This window comes from Dreissena polymorpha, chromosome 3 (assembly GCF_020536995.1).
Source record: "Dreissena polymorpha isolate Duluth1 chromosome 3, UMN_Dpol_1.0, whole genome shotgun sequence".
In the NCBI taxonomy this organism is placed as follows: Eukaryota; Metazoa; Mollusca; class Bivalvia; order Myida; family Dreissenidae; genus Dreissena; species Dreissena polymorpha.
In genome coordinates, this window is record NC_068357.1 from 113959879 (window position 1) to 113986786 (window position 26908).

General features: G+C 38.7%; 1 protein-coding gene across 7 annotated transcripts in view; it reads right to left on the minus strand.

The window, feature by feature from the left end:
• The window catches only part of LOC127871092 (nuclear hormone receptor HR96-like), a 243932-nt gene that overhangs the window by 176026 nt on the left and 40998 nt on the right, over nucleotides 1-26908 (minus strand). Inside the window, exon 1 of one of the 7 annotated variants that reach the window (XM_052413762.1) lies at nucleotides 9901-10188. The exons of the other annotated variants lie outside the window; for them this stretch is intronic. Within the exon in view, the coding sequence (XP_052269722.1) occupies nucleotides 9901-9943 (43 nt within the window). The 5' untranslated portion in view covers nucleotides 9944-10188. Of the gene's footprint in view, nucleotides 1-9900; nucleotides 10189-26908 lie in introns of those variants that run through there. 7 annotated transcript variants of the gene reach the window in all.

Below are 26908 nucleotides of genomic sequence, written 5' to 3' on the forward strand. Positions count from 1 at the left end.
GTTTAAAAGCAATAGCCTTGATACTTTAGAAGTAAAGTGGATCTAAACACAAAATGTAACCATATATTCAAAGTTACTTAGTCAAAAAAGGGCCATAATTCCGTAATAATGACAACCAGAGTTATGCAACTTGTCCTTTACTGTCCCCTTATGATAGTTTGCGAGTGTTCCAAGTATGAAAGCAATATCTATGATACTATAGGGGTAAAGTGGACCAAAACACAAAACTTAACCAAATTTTCAAGTATAAAGGGGCCATAATTCTGTCAAAATGCCAGTCAGAGTTACATAACTTTGCCTGCACAGTCCCCTTATGATAGTAAGTAAGTGTCGCAAGTATGAAAGCAATAGCTTTGATACTTTAGGAATAAAGTGGACCTAAACACAAAACTTAACCAAACTTTCAATTTTCTAAATATAAAAAGGGCACATAATTCTGTCAAAATGCATGCCAGAGTTATCTAACTTTGCCTGCCCAGTCCTCTCATGATAGTAAGTAAGTGTACCAAGTTTGAATGCAATAGCTTTGATACTTTATGAGAAAAGTGGACCTTAACACAAAACTTAACCGGACGCTGACGCCGACACTGACTTTAAGGTGATGACAATAGCTCATATTTTTTTTCAAAAAATAGATAAGCTAAAAATCAAGGGACCTGAACAAAAGTTAAACTCTATCTGAACATCATGTAGGTTGACTCCCACACCAAAATAAGGTAGTATATATCTGAGAACAATTCCAGACAAGTTTTATCTTAAAGAAAACGCTTGAAGAAAAGTCCAAGGCCCCTAACTTAGTCAAAAAATTAAGAGAAGCTTTCTCCGTATAAGCTGTCAGGAAAATATATGATTATCAGTTCAGTTTGTCAGAGCATGTGTTCAGTTCAATTTGTCAGAGAATGTGTTCAGTTCAATTTGTCAGAGCACGTGTTCAGTGTTCATTCAATTTGTCAAAGCCTGCAGTCAGTAACTCGCAGTCTGTTCAGGTTTGCTGCTCATCAGTATCTAAGAGTTGATAATGAAGCCTTTAAAACTTGAATCTAATAAGAAAGGTCTTTGATTAAATTTAACTTTGTAGGGGAATACAAATGCGTAAAAACAAGTGTCTCAGCAGTAAAAGGTTAAACGCAGTACGTGAGGTAAACATTATAAACAAATACAGTGGCTTATGTTCTATAAACTTTCAATAACTGTTATCTTGTATTTGGTACGCACACAATTTTATCAATAACAAGAGTGCCACCTAGTCACAAAATAAGACTGATTAAAGGTCCCAAACATTGATCTGTAATGGAAGTATTCATTGGTTGTAGAAATGATAACACAGGAAATATTGCAGCCAATAAATATGTGGGTTAAGTTGAAAAATATGTTCTCATACAGAATGTTTCAACAGATGTTACCAATAATTGTACCTTTTCTTGTGTGTAACCTTTATTACCTCTCCTACAGCTTTATTGCTCTTCAGTTTTTAGAATGGCAAGGTCTTTGCAAACAAATCATGACCACAAGCTTGAAATTGGGTCAAAGAGAAATTCTTAATATTATTATCTTTTAAGACCAAATAGCCAATAACATCGCCATTTCTCATCTGTCATGAAATTGTTTTTCAGAAGAATTCTGGACCCTATCACAATGGAACATAAAGCGTTTAAGTTACAATATATTAAATTCTATCTGTATACATGTATTAGATATTGACAAGGTAAGCCACTCTCCATTTTCTCAAGCAACGGAAGTGCGTCATAACCCATAATTAAATAGCTGTTACTCCTGCTCGCTTATTGAAATGCGCCATATAGATTAATTTATTAAGCATAAATCACAATATTATTAACAATCGAATCAAATAACAATGTCCAACAAACCACTAAAAAAGGTCTGTTCGAAGAACGAGCGTATATATTATTTCAAATATGTACGATGATATGTGTGTGGCCGATTGACTAGTATGTTTTTATTTATCTTCATTCTATTTGACTTTTTATATTCTGTATCTATAGATATATGATCAAAAATATCTAATAAAGGGAAAGAAGCCATGAAATCTGGTGTAAATGAATTGCGTTTGATGCAGCTAAGAACAGCGAAGAAAAAGGCATTCGTTACCTTTGATTTCATTTATAGAACTTTTTACCTTTCATCAACACAAATAACAATCTACGCCGTATATCTTTTTAAAAGATATTTCTTGTTTAAACACTAAAACAGTTTTTATGAATTGAAGCGCACATTAACAATTGATACAAGCTTTCACAAACATTAAATGTTCACTTCAAATATAAAATGTCAGAAGAATAGTCAATTTAGTGACACCTAAAACAAAATATACTGCAATAAACTACAATTTAACTGATGTGAGCATATACAATGAAGTCTACACATGTCAAAGACACTTTTAATGACAAGATTAATGTGCAGTGTGCCAAAGTTTGAAAACTAATTTATATCATGGCACTGACATAACTGATATTAACATCTGTCTGTATGGCAATATAAGTTGAAGGGGTCAAAGGGGCTTCAATATAATTATGCAATCCCACTTCATTTTATGGCAGCTTGGTAATAAAAGTAGTTTTAACAGCATTATTAAGTTTTACATCAGATTTAAGCAGGGTCAAGTGAAAATGTGCCTTATTCAGCCAGCAAAATGCCAACCAAACCTGCCTGCAAAATTGCTTCCTTTTTCCACATATTAGACCAGGAAACCATGATGTGACTTGACCCTTTGCATGCTGGGAAATTTGTCGTCTGCAAAAATGTTGTCTGCTGAATTTCTAAAATTAGCATTTTCTTTGATTTTTTTCAAAGAATACTATCAGAAAGCAAACAGTTTGGATCCTGATGAGACGCCACGTTCTGTGGCGTCTCATCTGGTTCCAAATTGTTTGCAAAGGCCTTCACAATTCGGTCCCAGCACTGAAAGAGTTAATAGTGGACAGCTCCTGACCAGACTGCACAGATGCACTAGCTGATCGGTGGCTATGTTCATTGCACATGGCATAAGACCCATTTTCCAACAACACAGCTCTTGTAATTATCATGTGTACATGTAACTCATTCTGGTATTCAAACAGACTTTTATAATACTAGTACGAACAAGTAGTTGAATCGATTTATTAATATGCAGAGACGATAGGCAAATTTATTCATTTATTATCATAATTTATTTCATATTGCAAACTGAAAACAATCATTTTATAGGAAGAAGACAGAGGAAAACACGTAATTTTAATTCTGTACATTTACTCTTGATGCTAAATTGCTATAGACTGCAAGATCTTTAACAAAATTAGCTTCTTTATCCCTTTCCCACTCAGATGAAAAGTGAAAATGGCTATATGCAAACAGTATAAAACCAGAACAGCCTGCAAGTAACTCACAATCTGTTCAGGTTAAATGCTGTTTGCCGCTCATCACTAACTAACGGTTGGGAATGAAGCCTTTAAAACTTGAATCTAATAAGCAAGGTATTTAACTAAAATGTAACTTTCTAAGGGATTAGTAATGTGTTAAAAGACGTATCTAAGTGGTAAAGGGTTCACAGGAAAACTGGGCTTAATACACGTGCGTAAAGTGTTGCCTCATCTTCACAGGCTAATACAGGATGGAAATTTCTGCCTACACTGGATTTTCAGTTAGAGGAGAATTTCATAAAACATAAACTCATGAAGTGTTGCACCAGCATAATGAGACCAGTTTTCTCAAAATGGTGCTCAATAGACCCTTTTCACAATAGGCCAAAATCGATAAGAGCGCAAAGTCATGTGACTCACAGAACTCCAGAACGAGGCTGAACGTGTATAAATTTCCAATACTCCCGCGCAACGCCGCATCTGATTTCAGCCTTTCACTCTTTTGAACATACAGCGATGAAACGACTTAGAAAACACAATATGACATTGTCAGAATAAGTTATAAATATGTAATTCACATTATAAGTGTCAATACATTAAATAAATTGTCTTGACTAATTTAATAAAGTACTTGTTTTTCTCAATTTTTTTACACATTTGACACGCTTTGGTAGAGCTTTTTTATCGTGCAGTTTGAAAAAAGATCTATCTTGTCTATTGATACATCTGTGGTTAAGTAGCCCCTGTGTTCCGGATAAACCAAATTATCTCGTTATGATCAGATACTGTGCCGACAAATACTAAATAACAGCATGGTGTCATAAACCACCCGTGGTAGATTCCTGATCATTGAACACCATGTATGGTACCCCAATGTCTTATCGTTGTAGAAGTATTACGTAGTCATTTCTAAGACTAATGTAATGCCAAATACTCAAACTAAATACTGTATAGATATTAGCCAGTTTTAACCATAATAATACAGTGAATGCTGGACATTCGTCCTAGCCTATTTTTCACACAGGCGGACATTCATCCATATGTTTTTGACAACCTGAACATTCGTGCCTTCGTTATTTTGACAATGCACAATGCACATAATGGTTTCTTCATAATTTTGACAGCCTGGACATTCGTTCCTTCGTTATTTGGACAGCCCAGAGATTTGTTCCTGAATAATTGCTATCCCTGGTCATTATTATCACATTTTATCAAAATAATGTGGCACTTTTATCCGGTTTTTTAATATGTCATTATTGAAATAGTTAAAAATAATGTTCTCATATTTTGAGTATATTTTATATTGTGTATATTTTATATTGTTGTAAGATTTTATCGTGATCATGAGAATGATAACTTTAAAAAATAAACGAATATATCGACTTACACATTAGATCTGTAATTTGCCAAAATGCAGAATTCTGGGCGTTAAAACTATGCAGGAGTATATATATTGGGTCTGTCAAAATAATGTTGGTAGGATTGTCCGGGATGTCTAAATAGCGTGGAAATGAATGTCCTGGTAGTTTAAAACAACGTATGAACTGATGTCCACCTTGTTAAAATTAGCGTAACAATTTTCCCTGTGAAAGAATATTCGGATAGAAAATTAAGTGCTTAATACTTATATATACATTTGAAATATTTATTAGCTTTTATGCTAAACACGAAACTATTTAGCAGGTACCGCTAAAATAAAACTCCGTCCTTACATAGTCTTATAAAGAGTGTTCGTTAGTGTATGGAAGAACACAATTAAAACAAGCATTTTCATTTACCACAACGGGGTTCAAGAATGTTTCCGAAAGATCAAGACACACACACACACACACACACACACACACACAAGAGAGATTTATGACATGATGTGGCATATATTTATCACTCATAATCACGTTTAAAGATAAATCAAGGTGCATGCATAGACAGTTCAGTTTGCTCAACGTTTGTTTTTTCACCTGTATAAAAGAATTCTTCAATATTGTATTTCATTGTAAAAGAACATTAATAAAAGTTAAACGAAAAATGACACAACATTTATCATGTGCTTTGCATTTTCTATGGCTTTTTCTTATGATTGAGTTTACTCACATTTTACACGTTCGATCATTCGTGAAAAATAGTACAGACTAACAAACATACCTTTGAGAATTTAAGTTATATAACCTTTTGTATTATACGACTTTTGTATATCTTTGTTTTTTGTGATTATCAATGTTTATTCTTCAGATCACATTTGCTCTGATGACAATGGGTATCTTGAATTTGAATCAAGATTAAATAAAATGTAAATACACGTATACACTAGTGGTACTATATACTATGGCTTTGAAATATGACTTGGGTGTGAGAATGTTTATTTCATAACCCCTCATCAATTTATTGACTAAACAACACATCCATATATGCATATGTTTGCCGTAATTGTAACCAGTGTCAGTGCTCATGAAAATCCCGAATGAAATTAAAAAAATTCAACTGGTTTATAATCATCGATATGCTCCGCCAAAGATCTATTACACGTTCTACCTCGTTCTGAAATTTGACGCGTCACGTGATTTCTAAAAATAGCAACAGCGGTAGTATTGTGAAACTGGTCTATTCAACATCTAGAGATATAAAACAACCAGGGATCATATTTTCCCGCAACATCAATCGGTCCGGATATAAATGGGGAAAAGTATCCTAAAATGAATATCCAAAATCATGAAAAATTACGTTAAAATATATACCATTGATTTTGCCATTCATGAAGGTGGTATGTACAAGTAAAATTCCCTTAGGCATTTTTTTTAAACGGAACGAGTTTTCTCAACTGGTTTTATCATTTGGTATTTCATTGTTGTTTCGTGTGCTGGTTTATCAGACTTTTTTCATCGTTGTCAATATTATTAATTTGTGTAAGTCTATACCTATGTTTTAAATTGTTGTCGACTCGATAATAGCTTACAAATATGCACTGAACCAAACAAATGTCTGTGTGTAGGTTGGCTACTGACAACAACAAACCAAATAATTAAGAAATAATTTGTTGTCAAATAACCCATGGCCAATAGTTTAGATGCGTAGGGATTTAATCACGAGAGCGAAGCATTTGAAACCACGCATCTTATTTTCCGGTCGTGAGTTATTCAACAACAAAGTATAAAGTACACTAATTATTTCGATTCTTACACGGTTTTACTAAAGATTTATTCAATGTATATTATTTTTCTTGTGTACTATTTTATGTGAAGTTCCGCCCATAAAAATAACTTTCGGCTGTTCTGTCGATCAGATCCGCGACTTTCATTCATAATTATATTACCGGATTATTACGCTGGTGGAAAATGAATCAGCATGTTTTGTTTAGTTACAGGCGTGCATTCAGACGCGTCTTTTCGGATGCGTCTTTAATCCGCTGTTCACAAGTGTTTGATTCTTGGTCTGACGTGCAATAAACCGGTCCTGACCGGTTAAGAGACTGCAGCGAATGGTTTATCACACCTAATCGAGATAAGATTGTCATTAGGGTGTGTTAGCATGTACACTGTGTAATCGATTTCATGACATGGGAATTTTAATAGCAAACAGAATCGGACCGACTGTTTGGGATTTTCAATCGGTCTTTCATGACTTCAAGGACCGACAAAACCGAAACAAATATGATCCCTGAAAACAACAAAACAATCCTGTGTTATTTACTCTTCTATACATGATAAAGGTAGACAAAGTCCAGTTCAGATTTCTGTGTGTTTTATTTCTATTTATTAAACTCAACACAACCTTTTCAAATGTTTGTAAAATTCAAGATAAAAGCAAAGACCGGCGCAACGGGCCCGCAAAAGCAAGAAGTTACAACCTCTTTTCTCCAGCTGTGGGTGGGATACTGACTATTTACTAACAAAATACAGAAGTTGATTGTAACGTGTGCAATTCTGATTGGCTGAGTGTAAAGTCACATGTCTGCAACGTAAATATGACGTTTGCAACGGACACATAACAAATTTACCGAATTTGACACACAAAGGAAGCAAATATTCATGTCCGGTACTTAATGACGTTTGATAACCCGAGGCTACTGAAATGTTGATCTAGGTCTGACTGCCTAATAAAGATTGTATGAAATTCTGTTTATTGAGTTGATACAAGATTATTGCTTTGATACAAATTTTGGTTATTATATTAATACTAAAAAATGTTTGTTACGTTACGCCTGCACCTATTTCAGGACTTCACTGCAACTGGCTTCATCAGCATTGTATCAACACAATCTCATTATAATAACAGTCGAGGAGGGGGGGGGGGAGCGTAATCAAGGATAAAGTTTTGGACTGCAACTTTGAAATGCAGTTTCCAGTTAAATATTTGGAATTAGTAATCCTCACATGCTTGCATTAAAGGTCAGCTCTGCTGTAGCAGAACACTTTTAACAGACAACTTAAAACATCAAACAACATGTAATCAGGGCAAATACTGTTCATTATTGTATAACAAATATTCCAGTGACGAAGTATTAGAATTGTTTTGTGTAGATCACAGATGATTCTCACATAAATTATTTGAAATTAGGCCAAAACAAAATGATAAGATGTTTGTTGCAATTGCTGCACAAAGCTTTAAAAATAATACTAAAATATTTATATATTTTATTGTTTCCACATGATCTATGTTGCCAGTCACATCAGATTGTTTAAGGCAGTGTTGTTGTTTTTTCTATTCCTTTTTGGAATTGATATATATATAAACCAACAGAATTATAACGAACGCAATGTTGACAGATATACCAATAAATTATGTTTACTGAGATACCCAAACAGACTGTAATGCAGCTTTGATGCAAATAACAACATGTATTTGGATTATTTACAATGTCTATTTTGTTTGAAATGGGTAAACAACAGCTGAAAATGTACCAATACCAAGACATATTTATGTCCACAACAAAACTAGGACCTTACTTTCAAAACGGCTGAGGAAAGCACAATCAGAACTTTCTTGAGGTGGCCTGCTTATTTTTACATTTGCCTTTCTTTTTATTTCTGTGTTTATTTGTTGTGAGGCTTTATTCATAATCGATCTAGTGCATTGTTTCCAAAGACATTATCGGAGAGCAGTACAATAATTAACCCATTTATGCCTAGCGTCTAGAAAAAAGGCCTTGGCAAACAGCATAGACCCAGATGAGACACCACACGATGCGGCATATCATCAAGGTCTGCGCTGTTTGCTTAAAGGAATTTCTGTAAGAAATATTCTAAATATAGAAATAACAAGGGCTGTTTGTAAAACATGCATGCCCCCCATATGGGCTGTCCGTTGTAGTGGCAGCCATTGTGTGAATACCTGTTTTGTCACTGTGACCTTCACCTTTGACCTAGTGACCTGAAAATCAATAGGGGTCATCTGCAAGTCATGATCAATCTACCCATGAAGTTTCATGATCCTAGGCATATGTGTTCTTGAGTTATCATCCAGAAAGCATTTTACTATTTCGGGTCACCGTGACCTTGACCATTGACCTAGTAACCTCAAAATCAATAGTGGTCATCTGCGAATCATGATCTATCTACCTATGAAGTTTCATGATCCTAGGCGTATGCGTTCTTGAGTTATCATCCGGAAACCATTTTACTATTTCGGGTCACCGTGACCTTGACCTTTGACCTAGTGACCTCAAAATCAATAGGGGTCATCTGCGAATCATGATCTATCTACCTATGAAGTTTCATGATCCTAGGCGTATGCGTTCTTGAGTTATCATCAGGAACCATTTTACTATTTCGGGTCACCGTGACCTTGCCCTTTGACCTAGTGACCTCAAAATCAATGGGGGTCATCTGCAAGTCATGATCAATGTACCTATGAAGTTTCATGATCCTAGGCATATGCGTTCTTGAGTTACCATACGGAAACCATTTTACTATGTCGGGTCACCATGACCTTGACCTTTAACCTAATGACCTAAAAATCAATAGGGGTCATCTGCAAGTCATGATCTATCTACCTATGAAGTTTCATGATCTTAGGCCTAAGTTTTCTTGAGTTATCATCCGGAAACCACCTGGTGGACGGACCGACAGACCGACATGTGCAAAGCAATATACCTCCTCTTCTTCGAAGGGGGGCATAAATTTACTAGACATCCCTAATTTTGGAAATAAATTGATTCAATTTAAGTAAGTCCTGTAGACAGTCCTACAAGTCATAGAGGCTGTTGACAAAGCCAAACAGCTCTGTCCCAGTTTCTGTCTAAACCTCTTATCACTCACTTAAGTCCCATTCTAATGATCGGCCATTATTTGAATAACAACCATAAAAGCTGAGTTTTTACCCTTTAACTCATTCGTGTGTAGTCCCTTAGAAAATCACATTAAAATTAAGACCTTTCTTACTATTTTCAACTTTTAAAAGCTTCATTTTCAACACTAAGATACTATAAGCAGCAAATAACATAAAACCTGAACAGGCTTCCAGTTACTCGCAGGCTTTTCTGGTTTAATGCTGGTTGCACATAGCCATTTTCATTTTGCTTCTGAGTGGGAAAGGGTTCAACAGAACTAACCTAGAAAATCCATATTGTCATCTGGCAACTGTAGGTAATCCATTTCAGTGTATTGCGTATCAATTAACAACCTGCACTTTAAGGATGATATCTAAGTCTGAATCTACAATTTAATCACTCTAAACACTTCGAGAAACTTCATTTTGAAACTTAAAATAATCAATAAACAACTGGCATGGCGTCAACCATATAAACAACTTTCAAATATCAACAAAAACTTGCAAAATAATCAGTAGTCTGAAGCTAAAGCCAGGTCTCCTCATATCAAAATCACCTGAGATCGTTGGCTGACCTACTTTGGCGTTATCTAGGGGACGGGACATTTGTGGTGTTATCATCCACAACGGCAGTGGTGGAGCGCCGTTATCAGAGAAGTTTGTCATATTTACAAACACAACTTCCAATGCCTGCTTAAAGAGGCTGATATGGAAGTCAACCATTATCATCCCATGGAATTGTGCAACCCACACATTCACAAAAAGGAACACAACTGACAGTATATTATAAATTATGTAAATTTGTGATTCCGCCGGAATTTATGCACACTAATGCTCTTTAAACAAAGGTTAAAACTAAAAACTTAAATAATGGTCTCCACTCCCCCTGCATTATTCACATATCTTTTTATGAAAAATTTCAAGAGAATATTTATGTTCAAACAATGATGTACATCTCTGGGTCTGGCTCCTACAGAGGTATTTTTTATTTAACCCATTTATGCCAAGTGGACTCTCCTATCCTTCTCAATTGGATTTCCAAAATTAGGGGTGTCAAGTACATTTATTTCTATATTTAGAATATTTCATAAAGAAATTCATATAAGCAAACAGCGCAGACCCAGATGAGACGCCGCATTATGTCCTTTTTTCAGGACGCTAAGGCATAAATGGGTTAAAAAAAACAACAACATTCAACTATTTGCTTATCATAACTATAATGTTTATATTCCATGTTAAAGGTTCTGAATACTGGAACAACAATTAATAGACAATGGATCAAATGTCCCCAAAATCATACAAAAGTGGACATAAACAAACAAAATAAAGCACCAACTTCAAAGTTGGTCAACAAAAAAAACATTATTTTTTAAGAATAAAATTAATGATGATGCAAGTACTGTAAACAAAAGATAATTAAATACAATGAGACAGACAAATTAACACCATTCAGGGGTTAGCTTAAGGAATGTCCAACCACTTGACCAGAGGGCAAGTCACTTTATAAAGTGATATAATGGGCATCTAACAGTATATGCTATGTTTATAGGTGTCTATCGCAACCGTTGTTTATTTTTGGTGTTTTCACTTCATATACACTTATATTTGTTAATGCAGCATCAACATACTAAAACAATATCCCGAAAAAAAGAAAATAATGCATTTGAATATCAAGCATACTACAACTCACAACAGAAATGATTCGATGTACAATGTGAATCTAAATTTAGTTTTATTGCAGATTCGTTCATACGACACAAAGACACACTTTTGTATTACGGATCATTTCGGCTTATAGGACTGGGTGAGTCGTGTAAAATATCGAATATAATATATATTTTTATAAACAACTGGTAGCAAGATAAGATGCAGATAATTGGTCAGTTACCAGACATTTTAACTAACTCTTTTGACTTGTAAATTCTTTTCAGCTCAATTCAACAGTTAAAAATGCCCATAATATCACTTTAATGCACATTTACTAAGTGCTCCTCCAGTGAAGAAAGTTGCGCAATATTTTATTCCAAGTTTGCTTATTTAAATGAACTATTCAAACCTGTTCCTCTTTTTTATTATCAGTTCTGAATATTACCTAATTGAACAAGAGGGCCAAGATGGCCCTAGTTCGCTCACCTGAGAGGAGTCGGTTCATTCAATCTATACCAAATGTCAAACTTGACCTAGATATTGTCCAGACAAACATCCTGGTCAAGTTTCATCATTATTTCATCTGCGAGTCATGTACCTATGAAGTTTTATGATCCTAGGTGTAAGTATTCTTGAGTTATCATTCAGAAACAATTTTTCTAAGTTGAGTCACCGTGACCTTGACAGCCATTGTGTGAATACGTTTTTTGGCACTGTGACCTTGACCTTTGACCTAGTGACCTGATAATCAATAGGGGTCATCTGCGAGTCATGATCAATATACCTATGAAGTTTCATGAACCTAGGCATAAGCGTTTTTGAGTTATCATCCAGAAACCATTTTACTATTTCAGGTCACTGTGACCTTGACCTTTGACCTAGTGACCTGAAAATCAATAGGGGTCATCTGCGAGTCATGATCAATGTACCTATGAAGTTTCATGATCCTAGGCATAAGCGCTCTTGAGTTATCATCTGGAAACCATTTTACTATTTCGGGTCACCGTGACCTTGACCTTTGACCTAGTGATCTGAAAATCAATAGGGGTCATCTACAAGTCATGATCAATGTACCTATGAAGTTTCATGATCCTAGGCCTAAGCGTTCTTGAGTTATCATCTGGAAACCATTTTACTATTTAGGGTCATCGTTACCATGACCTTTGCCCTAGTGACCGGAAAATCAATAGGGGTCATCTACGAGTTATGATCAATGTACCTATGAAGTTTCATGATCCTAGGCCTAAGCGTTCTTGAGTTATCATCCGGAAACCATTTTATTATTTCGGGTCATTGTGACCTTGACCTTTGACCTAGTGACCTAAAAATCAATAGAGCTTATCTGCGAGTCATGATCAATGTATTTATGATGTTTCATGATCCTAGGCCTAAGCGTTCTTAATTTATCATCCAGAAACCATTTTATTGCTTTGGGTCACCGTGACCTTGACCTTTGACCTAGTGACCTGAAAATCAATAGGGGTCATCTGCAAGTCATGATCAATGTATCTATGAAGTTTCATGATCCTCGGCATAAGTGTTCTTGAGTTATCATCCCGAAACCATTTTACTATTTCGGGTCATATAGACCTTGACCTTTAACCTAGTGACCTGAAAATCGATAGGAGTCATCTGCGAGTCATGATCAATGTGCCTATGAAGTTTCATGATCCTTGGCATAAGCGCTCTTGAGTTATCATCCGGAAACCATCTGGTGGACGGACGGACCGACATGAGCAAAACAATATACCCCCTCTTCTTCTTCTTCATAATGAGAAAACTGCCCCCCTCCCAGCAGCCATGTTATTCAACTGACCGGAACCATTTTTGAACACAACTCTCCTATCAAGGAAACAAATGTTCTGAGCAAGTTTCATGAAAATTGGGCCAAAAATGTGACTTCTACTGTGTTCACATGTTTTCACTATATACATATAGTGAAAAATGCCCCTCCCACTGGTGGCCATGTTTTTTCACCGATCCCTACCATTTTCAAACTAGTCCGAGATATCAATAAAACCAATGTTTTGACCAACTTTCATGATGATTGGGCGAAAATTGTGCCTTCTAGAGTGTTTACAAGGTTTTTCTATAGCCAAATAGGGAAAACTGCCACTATATACATTTATAGAAAAATGCCCCGCCCACTGGCGGCCATGTTTTTTCACCGATCTCGACCATTTTTGTACTCGTCCCAGACATCAATTGAACCAATGTTTTGACCAACTTTCATGATGATTGGGCAAAAATTGTGACTTCTAGAGTGTTTACAAGGTTTTACTATAGCCAAATAAGGAAAACTGCCCCGCCCATTGGCGGCCATGTTTTTTAACGGATCGGAACCACTTTTGAACTAAACCAAGATATCATTAAGACAAACATTTTGACAAAGGTACATGAAGATTGGGCACGAAATGTGACTTCTACAGTGTTTACAAGGTTTTTCTTTTTTTTTACCTAGTGACCTAGTTTTTGACCCGGCACAACCCAGTTTCAAACTCGGCCAAGATTTCATTGAGACAAAGCTTCTGACCTCTAGAGTGTTTACGAGCAAATATTAACTGATGGACAGACGGACATACGACGAACAAAGACCGGTCACAAAAGCTCACCTGAGCAATCAGGTGAGCTAAAAACTAAATAGAACTGCAGCTTTTGTTACCAAAATTGAATCATCTGCATATTCTATGAGTTATAACTGTTGTGTTTCTTGTTGTATTGTTTTTCAAGTCACATTTGCTAGAATGAGCTTTTTACTCTTCAATAAGTAAAATAAAGGTATGGATAGTTTGAATGATTTATTCTTTATTTTATCTGATTTGTGTAATTTATATTTGCTATCTGATATCTGGATCATTACATACTTTTCGCCATGATAAACCAACTGATAAGCAAAACATATTTTGATTGGCTACTAACATACAAATGGCAAAACTAAACAAGGTTTACATACAACTGATAAACAAGGCTTTGATTAAAACTGCAAAAGAATGATGCAAAAAAATGTCACACTGATAACTGAGTTGCCCATATGGGTTACCTTCTTTGTAAAATCCTTTGCCCCACAGAATTTAAACACACCAAGGGCAGACTTGTATTCATATACCAATAACCCTTCACCACTTAGATACTATTTTGACGCATTTGTAGTCCCTTAGAAAGTTAATTTTAATTAAATACCTTTCTTACTAAATATAAGTTTTAAAAGCTTCATTTTCAACCCTTGTAAGTTACTGATGAGCAGCAAACAGCATAAAACCTGAACAGTCTGGTTTTATGTTGTTTGCACAAAGCCATTCACTTAGCTTCTTAAGTGGGAAAGGGTTAAGCAAACCCATGCCTTTTATCACCTTTCCTGTCCTGAAGCAAAGTGAAAATATCATTATGCAACCAGCAAAAAAACTGCATATATCTTAGGATTGGAGAGGAGCCTTAAAATCTTAAAACTGTGTGTCTGCCCGTTCAGCATTCCATTTTCCGGACTTGTTTTTATAAACACTTTCAAATATTGCCCTGATATTTGGTGTGTGAGTCAAGTTACCTACATGACTTACAGATGAAGAGTGAGTTTCATTCTGGTCCAATGATTTTTGGGGAAGCAATGGATCTTGGGCTTAAATATTTTCTCTACAAAGTGTTTTCTGTTGGGGGGGGGGGGGGGGGGTCGAAACTCTTTCAGATATTTAGCAGATTTTGGGTATGTGAGTCTACCTACATGACTTATGGAAGTGGGAGTTTTGTTCTGGTCCTTAAATTCATGGCCCTGGACTTGAGACATTTTGCGTATTATAACTGTTTTCCAGAGTATTTTTTACAAAACGCTTGCAGATATTAAGCTGATTTTTGGTATGCGACCAAACATACATGACTTACAGATTAAGTGTGAGTTGAATACAGGTCGAATGATTTTTGACAAAGGAATAGGCGTTGGACTTTTGTCTATAATAATCATTTTTCTGGAGGATCTTTACTAATGCTTTCAGATATTCAAATGATTTTTGGTGTGTGAGTCATGTACAGTTAAAGATGAGGTATGAGTTTTGTTCCAGTCCTTCAATTTTTGGCAAAGTTATGGGCCTTGGAATTAGGATTTTCTTTTAAATAACATTTCTGGATTTTTTTCCAAACACTTTCAGATACTGTCTAAGGCCCGTAACTTTATCAAATATCAATGGACCAAATTCATCATGAAGGTTTCAATAGGGATATAGCTACTGTGTGGCTTCAAAAAGCAGTAGGGTGCCTTGTGTCACAGCTCATTTCTGATTTTACAAAGCTCACAAAGTTATTGTAATATTTGTGATTTTTTATGAATTCAAAATTCTATGGCTAGTGAGGAATTAAAACTTTCCATATCAAATCTGTCTATTAAGGTCACTTTCCCATATAAACATACAGAATGTTAAAGTTGTCATTAAATGGCCTATTTTTATTCCTGGGATTTTAACAGCTGACAGAATACACATCTTCTGTTATCTGGGTTGCCCAGCCTTGATTCCTCATAAGGATCACATTGATAAAAGTGCTCATCAAAACGTGAGCCGCCACTTGCAAAAACAGGTTTTAATGTGCAATGTGCAGTGTACCTCAAAACTTCAGAGGCTATTGTGTGCGCTATAAAGTCACTCTAGGTTTCCATTTCTCATTATCTGACAGCATGAAATATTTTCGCATGTCCCGGGCCAAATGAGGATGGAAGGCTCAACCTGGGCCATATGAGGATTATAAGGAGGCTCTACCTGGGTCATATGAGGATAGGAGGCTTGACCCGGGCCATATGAGGATAGGAGGCTCTACCTGGGTCATATCAGGATAGGAGGCTCGACCTGGGCCATATGAGGATAGGAGGCTCGACCTGGGCCATATGAGGATAGGAGGCTCGACCTGGGCCATATGAGGATAGGAGGCTCGACACGGGTCATATAAGGATAGGAGGCTCGACCCGGGCCATATGAGGGAAGGAGGCTCGACCTGGGCCATATCAGGATAGGAGGCTCGACCTGGGCCATATGAGGATAGGAGGCTCCACCTGGGTCATATGAGGATAGGAGGCTCAACCCGGGTCATATAAGGATAGGAGGCTCGACCTGGGCCATATGAGGATAGGAGGCTCGACCCGCGTCATATGAGGATAGGAGGCTCGACCTGGGTCATATAAGGACAGGAGGCTCGACCTGGGCCATATTAGGATAGGAGGCTCGACCTGGGTCATATCAGGATAGGAGGCTCGACCTGGGCCATATGAGGATAGGAGGCTCGACCTGGGCCATATGAGGATAGGAGGCTCGACCTGGGTCATATAAGGATAGGAGGCTCGACCCGGGCCATATGAGGGAAGGAGGCTCGACCTGGGCCATATCAGGATAGGAGGCTCGACCTGGGCCATATGAGGATAGGAGGCTCGACCTGGGTCATATGAGGATAGGAGGCTCGACCCGGGTCATATAAGGATAGGAGGCTTGACCCGGGCCATATGAGGATAGGAGGCTCGACCTGGTCATATGAGGATAGGAGGCTTGACCTGGGTCATATGAGGATAGGAGGCTCGACCAGGGCCATATGAGGATAGGAGGCTCAACCTGGGTCATATGAGGATAGGAGGCTCGACCCGGGTCATATAAGGATAGGAGGCTCGACCCGGGCCATATGAGGATAGGAGGCTCGACCTGGGTCATATGAGGATAGGAGGCTCTACCTGGGTCATATGAGGATAGGAGGCTCGACCTGGGTCATATGAGGATAGGAGGCTTGACCTGGGCCATATGAGGATAGGAGGCTCGACCTGGGCCATATTAGGATCATAAGGAGGCTCGACCTGGGCCATATGAGGATAGGAGGCTTGACCCGGGCCATATGAGGATAGGAGGCTCTACCTGGGTCATATCAGGATAGGAGGCTCGACCTGGGCCATATGAGGATAGGAGGCTCGACCTGGGCCATATGAGGATAGGAGGCTCGACCTGGGCCATATGAGGATAGGAGGCTCGACACGGGTCATATAAGGATAGGAGGCTCGACCCGGGCCATATGAGGGAAGGAGGCTCGACCTGGGCCATATCAGGATAGGAGGCTCGACCTGGGCCATATGAGGATAGGAGGCTCCACCTGGGTCATATGAGGATAGGAGGCTCAACCCGGGTCATATAAGGATAGGAGGCTCGACCTGGGCCATATGAGGATAGGAGGCTTGACCCGCGTCATATGAGGATAGGAGGCTCGACCTGGGTCATATAAGGACAGGAGGCTCGACCTGGGCCATATTAGGATAGGAGGCTCGACCTGGGTCATATCAGGATAGGAGGCTCGACCTGGGCCATATGAGGATAGGAGGCTCGACCTGGGCCATATGAGGATAGGAGGCTCGACCTGGGTCATATAAGGATAGGAGGCTCGACCCGGGCCATATGAGGGAAGGAGGCTCGACCTGGGCCATATCAGGATAGGAGGCTCGACCTGGGCCATATGAGGATAGGAGGCTCGACCTGGGTCATATGAGGATAGGAGGCTCGACCCGGGTCATATAAGGATAGGAGGCTTGACCCGGGCCATATGAGGATAGGAGGCTCGACCTGGATCATATGAGGATAGGAGGCTTGACCTGGGTCATATGAGGATAGGAGGCTCGACCAGGGCCATATGAGGATAGGAGGCTCAACCTGGGTCATATGAGGATAGGAGGCTCGACCCGGGTCATATAAGGATAGGAGGCTCGACCCGGGCCATATGAGGATAGGAGGCTCGACCTGGGTCATATGAGGATAGGAGGCTCTACCTGGGTCATATGAGGATAGGAGGCTCGACCTGGGTCATATGAGGATAGGAGGCTTGACCTGGGCCATATGAGGATAGGAGGCTCGACCTGGGCCATATTAGGATCATAAGGAGGCTCGACCTGGGCCATATGAGGATAGGAGGCTCAACCTGGGTCATATGATAGGAAGCTCGACCTGGGCCATATAAGGATAGGAGGCTCGACCTGGGCCATATGAGGATAGGAGGCTCGACCTGGGCCATATGAGGAAAGGAGGCTCGATCCGGGCTTTTGAGGATAGGAGGCCAGAGCCATATGAGGATAGGAGGCTAGCAAAACCCTGGCCATATGAGGATAGAAAGTCCGGGCCACTGTATGAGGATAGAAGCCTTGTGTGACCCGGGCCATATGAGGATAGGACGCCCAGGCCATATGAGGATAGGAGGCCAGAGCCATATGAAGATAGGAGGCTCGCACAACCGGGGCCATATGAGGATAGAAAGTCTGGGGCACTGTATGAGGATAGAAGCCTCGTGTGACCCGGGCCATATGAGGATAAGAGGCCCGGGCCAAATAAGAATAGGAGGCGTGACCCGGGCCATATGAGGATAGTAGGCCCGGGCCATATGAGGATAGGAGGCCCAGGCCATGAGGATTAGAGGCCCGGGCCATATGAGGATAAGAGGCCGGGCCATTTAAGAATAGGAGGCGGGACCCGGGCCATATGAAGATAGTATACCGGGGCCATATGAGGATAGGAGGCCAAGACCATATGAGGATAGGAGGCCCGGGCCATATAAGAATAGGAGGCGCGACCTGGGCCATATGAAGAAAGTAGACCCGGGCCATATGAGGATAGGAGTCCAAGACCATATGAGGATAGGAGGCCCAGGTCATATGAGGATAGGAGGCCCAGGCCATATGAGGATAAGAGGCCAGACCATTTAAGAATAGGAGGCGCGACCCGGGCCATATGAAGATAGTAGGCCCGGGCCATATGAGGCTAGGAGGCCCAGGCCAAATGAGGATAGAAGGCCCGGGCCATATAAGAATGGGAGGTGCGACCCGGGCCATATGAGGATAGGAGGCCCGGGCCATATATAGGAATAGGAGGCGTGACCCGGGCCATATGAGGATAGAGAGATGCCCCCTATTGCACTGCTTTGGAAAAAAAAAATAAAAAAAATTACCTTGAAGGATGACCTTGATCTTGAACTTCCACCACTCAAAATCTGCAGCTTCATGAGATACGCATGCATGCCAAATATCAAGTTGCTATCTTCAATATTGAAAAAGTTATGGCGAATGTTAAAGTTTTCGAACGGACAGATGCCATATATTTAGAAATTTGACCTTGAAGGATGACCTTGACCTTAACCTTTCACCACTCAAAATGTTCAGCTCCATGAGATACACATGCATGCCAAATATCAAGTTGCTATCTTCAATAGTGAACAAGTTATGGCCAATGTTAAAGTTTTTGGACGGACAGATAGTCGCCATATATTAGACATTTGACCTTGAAGGATGACCTAGACCTTCACCTTTCACCACTCAAAATGTGCAGCTCAGTGAGATGCACATGCATGCCAAATATCAAGTTGCTATCTTCAATATTGAAAAAGTTATGGCCATTAAAGTTTTCGGACGGACAGACTGACATAATGACTGACACACTGACGGACAGTTCAACTGCTATATGCCACCCTACCTGGGGCATAAAAAGGCTTGTAAAGACAATATTTTAAGTCTGCAAATGTTTGAGGAATCTAGTGTCTGGTATGTCCAGCAGTCATTTTTTCTATCCAAACGGGAGCCGGTATCTGGCCCTATTCCCAATGGAAAAAAATAATAATTTTCCCAATGGGAACTTACAATTCCCAATGTAAGGTTTCAATTTTTTTATTTTTTTTTAGATTTCAACATTTTGTTAATCTTCCACCCAGCTCTACAAGTTACACCTTTTTATTAAATATAATACTTAATACATTTTTATTCTCATCTTTGAAGCATTTGTAAGCAAACAAAACCCACTTATGTGACTCATTTCTTTATGTTTGTCAAAAAGCCGTGATTTTTCCAAATCAGAAGGGACCCAGCCCCATTTCAAAAATGGTGAGAAAAAAAAAACACTGTCCAGTGCTTGGTTATTCCACTGCTTAGTCAGTCCAGTACTTGCTCAGTCAAGTGCTTGGTCACTCCTGTACATGGTCAGCCCAGTGCTTGGTCAGTCCAGTACGTGCTCAGTCCAGTACTTTGTCAGTCCGGTACTTTGTCAGTCCAGTACTGATTCAGTCCAGTACTTGGTCAGTCCAGCACTTGGTCAGTCCAGTACTTATTTAGTCCAGTACTTGACAGTCCAGTACTTATTCAGTTCATGCAGTACTTGGTCAGTCCAGTATTTGGTCAGTCCAGTACTTGGTCAGTCCAGTCCAGCAGGGCCCTCTCTGGACACATGGGTGTCAATTGTCCCAAATTTAAAATCCAGAAAATTAGGCTGGGGGGGGGGCATGTCTGACTAATTGTACTATTAAATAGTCTTTCTAGTTGCTATTTCTGGTAAATACTATGCGAAATACTATAAACAAGACTGTCTGTATCACCACATGTGTATTAGTCATTCTATGTTTGTTTATAAAGGACATCAAACATAAATTAAATCGACAAACAAGAGCTGTCTCATCAGATGACATATGCCCCCGAAAAACGCTTTGAATGTTCTGTAAAACAGCGAAATAACAGAACAAATTTTCGAAACCTAAATGCTGGCCCTTACTTCAAGGTCATGGCCACAGGGGTCAAGATTTGTGTGCGTATGGAAAGGCCTTGTCCATATACACATGCATATCAAATATGAAGGTTACATCATAAAGTTTGGTGACGATCCGATGACAATTACTTGAGTAATTGAGCGGAAATGCAATTTTTTGATGAATAGAGGGCCATAACTCAGAAGTGCCTTGGTAAATTTGGCTGATTATTGAGCTTAACCTAGATTTTATTGCCTTTCACATTTGTATGAAGTTTGGTGAAGATCCCATGACAATTGCTTGAGTTATTAAGCAGAAACCAGAAAAAACTCAATTTTTCGCTGATTCAAGGGCCGAAACTCAGGAGTGTCTTGGTCAATTTGGCTGATTATCGAACTTGACCTAGATGTTATGACCCATTTTCATGAAGGATGGCGAAGATCCTATGACATATGCTCGAGTGATTGTGCAGAAACAAGAAAAAACGCAATTTTTTTATGATTCAAGGGCCGTTACTCAGAATGTCTAGATAAATTTGGCTGATTATCAAACTTGACCTAGATGTTATTGCCTTTCACATTTTCATGAAATATTGTGAAGATACAATGACAATTGCTGGAGTTATTGAGCGGAAACAAGAAAAAACACAATTTTTCGATAATTCAAGGGTTGTAACTCAGGAGTGTCTGGGTCAATTTGGCCGATTATCGAACTCGATCTAGATGATATTGCTTTACACATTTTCATGAAGTGTGCCGTAGATCCTATGACATTTGCTCGAATTATTGAGCGGAAAAGAGAAAAAAAACAATTTTCCGTTGATTCAAGGGCCGTAACTCAGGAGTGTCTGGGTCAAATCGGCCGATTATCGACCTTGACCTAGATGTTATTGCCTTACACATTTTCATGAAGTTTGGTGAAGATCTGAGAAAATTGCTTGACTTATTGAGCGGAAACTAATCCGGATGGACGATCAGACAGACAGACGGACGGACTAACTAACGGATGGTGCGATTTTAATATGCCCCCAGAACCTATGTTCATAAAAATGCTGTATCCAAAAATGACAATCCAAAAACATGTACATGTTTTGCACATGAAATAAAATGTGTATATTGTTTTATTGCTATAAATTAAAATAAGTTACCTAGCAAATACGTAATCAATATATAATTTGGTTAATATATTGCATAACAATATGCTATTGCACTGCTTTACTTTGCGAATCGATCAGGTAGAATATTTAGGGACCTATACAAACATATATATAGGTCCCTGGAATATTTCATGAAGGCTGACATGTGCAACGTTTTATTGACTTGTAAGATTTTTGGAAAGTAGCAACCATGTTTTGTCAGTTACTGTTCATGTCCGTGCCATTCCCTAATCAGAAATAAATAAATACCGGAGCAAAATCAGTACCGAGCACATATTTTTGGAAAGACGATGAAGCTTTAACAAATATATTAATTTCATTCTCATTTGATTGCGCACTCAAACAAATTTTCCCTTCCCGCAAAAAATATCAACTCTGATTTACATTGATGTCAAAATCAACTCCAGACGGCTGAAATCCGGATTTCTTGAATAACCTGGAAAATTGACAACCCTGTGTACGTAAGAGGAAGCTACCCACATCCCACATCAGGGGGAATTTTCACGCTGGTTCCCTTTTATGGGGGATCATTTTTACTTACTCTCACAAAGCTACCTGTTTGCACTACAGTGTTTAAGTCCAGTGCTAAGTCAGTCTAGTGCTAAGTTAGTCCAGTGCTTGTTCAGTCCAGTGTTAGGTAAGTCCAGTACTTGGTCAGTCCAGTGTTAGGTCAGACCAGTGTTTGGTAAGTCCAGTACTTGGTCAGTCAGGTCAGACCAGTGTTTGGTAAGTCCAGTACTTGATCAGTCCAGTGTTAGGTCAGACCAGTGTTTGGTAAGTCCAGTACTTGGTCAGTCCAGTGTTAGGTCAGACCAGTGTTTGGTAAGTCCAGTACTTGGTCAGTCCAGTGTTAGGTCAGACCAGTGTTTGGTAAGTCCAGTACTTTGTCAGTCCAGTGTTAGGTCAGACCAGTGTTTGGTAAGTCCAGTACTTGGTCAGTCCAGTGTTTGGTCAGTCCAGTGTTTGGTCTGCCCAGTACTTGGTCAGTCCAGTGTATGGTAAGTCCAGTGTTTGGTCAGTCCAGTGTACAGTCCAGTGTTTTGTCAGTCCAGTACTTGGTCAGTCCAGTGTTTGGTCAGTCCAGAACTTTGTCAGTCCAGTGATAGGTGTTCAAGGAAAGATCTGGAGAACAGGCTGCATTAGGTAGATACTTTTTCCTAGACACCATTAAACTTAATAAATGGTTACGTAATAAGTGACATTTTGTCAAGTTGTTGCTGCTGCTGTCACTTTCTTCTCCAAGTTGTCCTATATAAATGAGTTCACAGCACTGGAAGTCTTACAGATAGTTAACTCCAGACAAAATCTCCTTCATTATGTACTTGTTTATTCTAGTTACGTGACAAAAGTCATTGTCTCAATATGTGACTTCTAATTTATCTGTTCGGCTCTGTTCAGTGAACATTGGGGGGAGGGGAAGAGTCATAACCAGGGAGTGCAACATTTCAAGGTTTTTGATTGAAAATTTTGACATATTCAACAAAATATGCTTATTAACCCTACCGTCCTTTACGTTACCAAACCTTGGTCTCTCAACTAGTAATCCCCCCAAAAAAGACAACTTGTACAATCATTTTACAAAATCTAGAGTACTTTATACAAACCAATTAATGCCGTCAAGACTGTTGGCTCCAGATTACTTCTAGGAAAATACTGCCTCGGGATATTGTGAATCATACATCAAACACCATTTAATCATCACTCAAATCTTGAGAAACAGTTTAAGATGTGAAACTTCAGTTTTTGTTATCAGTTAATCCTTTTAAATCTAAATAATGGTGATTTACTATCAAATGATTATATATTTTATGCTCAAGAGTACAAAATACAACAAGAAATGTGTTTGTCATAATGTCCCCTTCTGCGCCGCTTTGACTTTTTTTTTTACCTTTGACCTTGAAGGATGACCTTGACCTTCCACCACTCAAAATGTGCAGCTCCATGAGATACACATGCATGCCAAATATGAAGTTGTTATCTTCAATATTGCAAAAGTTATGGCAAATGTTAAAGTTTGACCAAACAGACCAACGTACAGACCAACAGACAGGGCAAAAACAATATGTCCCCCACTATAGTGATGGGGGACATAATAAAAATATCTGTGAGATATATCCAAATATCAATAATTGCGCAGAAATGATTTTTTAAAGTAAAAGAATATTGAGTACCACGTATTCCCCATCTAACTTCATCCATTGTCTATCAAGGCTATGCATATCCACCTGATACACCTATGTTGGGATACTGCATATCAAGATTCATCAATTTCAGATCATAGGTGACTGAGATCTTGCGCAGGAACACAAAGATGACATCTTAATAATCGAAAACGCAAAAACTCCTAGAAAATAATTGGACTGGAATAAACTGACAAGGAGGCCCATGTCCACCCTTTTTGGATGCTGCATATCAAAATTCATAATTTTCAGATCATTAGGCCACAACAAATTGAAGATTCTTTTTTGTTCTAAAAATTGGGCTCATACTGATACTTTTCCCAATATGGCCAAAAAAATCGCTGCAATAATCAAATGATATTTCTCCTAGGAAAATCATTGGACCTAAACAAGTTTACTAGGATGCAAATTTCCATCCTATAGAAATGTTGCAATTAACAAGTTCAATCAAAATTTGAATAAAAGTATCCTATATCTCTCGAAGAAAAAAAGGTGTGCCAGCAGAGACCTGACAAATCAAGTAAAAAAGCAGGGGTTTTCCGAGACATTTAAGGATAAAGGAGTCTGGTCAAATATACAAAAAAATGTATTTTTTTTAAATCGCTAAAATGGCAAATTCATATAAAAAAATTCTCAACAAAATTGACCAAATGAGGTTTTTTTTTCAACAAATATCGACACATCAGGCCATTTACTCAGGCCATTCTTGGAGAAATGCAATTCGTGCTAAAAGTCCACTGATTTGGGAAAACTTATTTAATATCTACGTTAGCGTTACCGATCGCCGATATCGCCATTGGCGATAACAATTCCTAGCAGGCGATTAAAAATAAGATTTTCATGAAATTGGCGATTGCAAAAAAAATAGACCCTATGCTTTACAAATGCACACTCTAAATGCCTGTTTTCAGGCCGTATAAATCGGTGTTCGTATAAATCGCCAGAAACATCGCTAAGATTACACAGATAACACCCCTACCGGAAAGGCCCCAAGGGATAATGACGACCGCCTAGGTATATAATCCACAGGGCTAATGTCTTAATTGGTCACGCTTTACACTGCGACCAGACTTTTAGAACAATTGGGTTACTTGGCGATTTACGTGATAACTGAATCACTGAAGCGTGCCGTGTAATGACCTATGCTATAGATGTTACCATTCAACGTTATCGAATCAACCAGTACGGAATTGTCATTTAATCAGATGGGCGGAGTTATTGCATTGACATAGCCACTATAAATTAATTTCCCAAGAAACAACGATTTTGATTGGCTTAAAAAGTAGATAAGAGTAACTTCCCTTTACAGCGACTTGAAAGACCGATTTAGACAGTGAGTTGCAGATTCCGGGAAAAATGGATGATGCAAGCAAAAATGAAAAGTCAAAGCAACAGAAATGAACACAATTCTTTAGAAAAGAAAGCGGACAAAATAATGTAAACTCGGGAAATGACCGAATGTTAGGTTTGCGATCGGAGGACGTATAAAATAGTGCAGAATCTGAAACGTCTACCTGTCAGGTCTCACGGTTTCGTCGTGAGTCTCATGGTTTTTGACATGCAATGACAGTCTCATGCTGACTAAATAATTTCTCACACATTTCTTCAAAATAAAAAAAAATGAAAAAAAAGTAATGTTTGGATTTTATAAAATGTCGTATAATTACTACCGAGACGGGCAGGCTGTTTTAATGGTTTCAAACCTAAATACCACATGTACCGAAAACTGTTTAACGGTGTCAATGTATGTATTATCATCACTACGCCACTGGTGTCTATGTAAACAAAAAAAATCGGCTGCAAAATGTCAGCAAGTGGCTCACCCGCAAAGAAAAGTTTGCAAGCAAAAAACGGCTAATTTCAGACTAAAATAGTCTTAATTTTGCTCAGGAAATAGCCCCAAAACGCACCACAGACAATGTAGGATCCAAAAACTTTCCCAGGACCCCCCTAGATTTGGCTACTACGTTTTTTGTATTAGCGCCAACCTAGAATATAACTTTTCATAATAATTTAAATTAGGAGAACAAAATAGTATAAATTATAGTTATAATACTTCTTAGATGTTTATGAAATAAAATTGAGACATTACTTTCTAAAAAACAAGAGGGCCAAGATCGCCCTAGTTTGCTTACCTGAGAGGAGTCGGTTCATTCAATCTTTACCAAATTTCAAACTTTACCTAGATATTGTCCAGACAAACATCCTTGTCAAGTTTCATCCTTATTTCATCTGCGAGTCATGTACCTTTGAGGTTTCATGATCCTAGGCCTAAGCATTCTTGAGTTATCATCCAGAAACCATTTTTCTAAGTTGAGTCACCGTGACCTTGACAGCCATTGTGTGAATGCGTTTTTTGTCACTGTGACCTTGACCTTTGACCTAGTGACCTGATAATCAGAAGGGGTCATCTGCGAGTCATGATCAATATACCCATGAAGTTCCATGAACCTAGGCATAAGCGTTCTTGAGTTATCATCCAGAAACCATTTTACTATTTCAGGTCGCCTAGGCCTTGACCTTTGACCTAGTGACCTGAAAATCAATAGGGGTCATCTGCGAGTCATGATCATTGTACCTATGAAGTTGCATGATCCTAGACATAAGCGTTCTTGAGTTATCATCCAGAAACCATTTTACTATTTCAGGTCACCATGACCTTGACCTTTGACCTAGTGACCTGAAAATCAATAGGGGTCGTCTTTGAGTCATGATCAGTGTACCAATGAAGTTTCATGATCCTAGGCATAAGCGTTCTTGAGTTATCATCTGGAAACCATTTTACGATTTCGGGTCACCGTGACCTT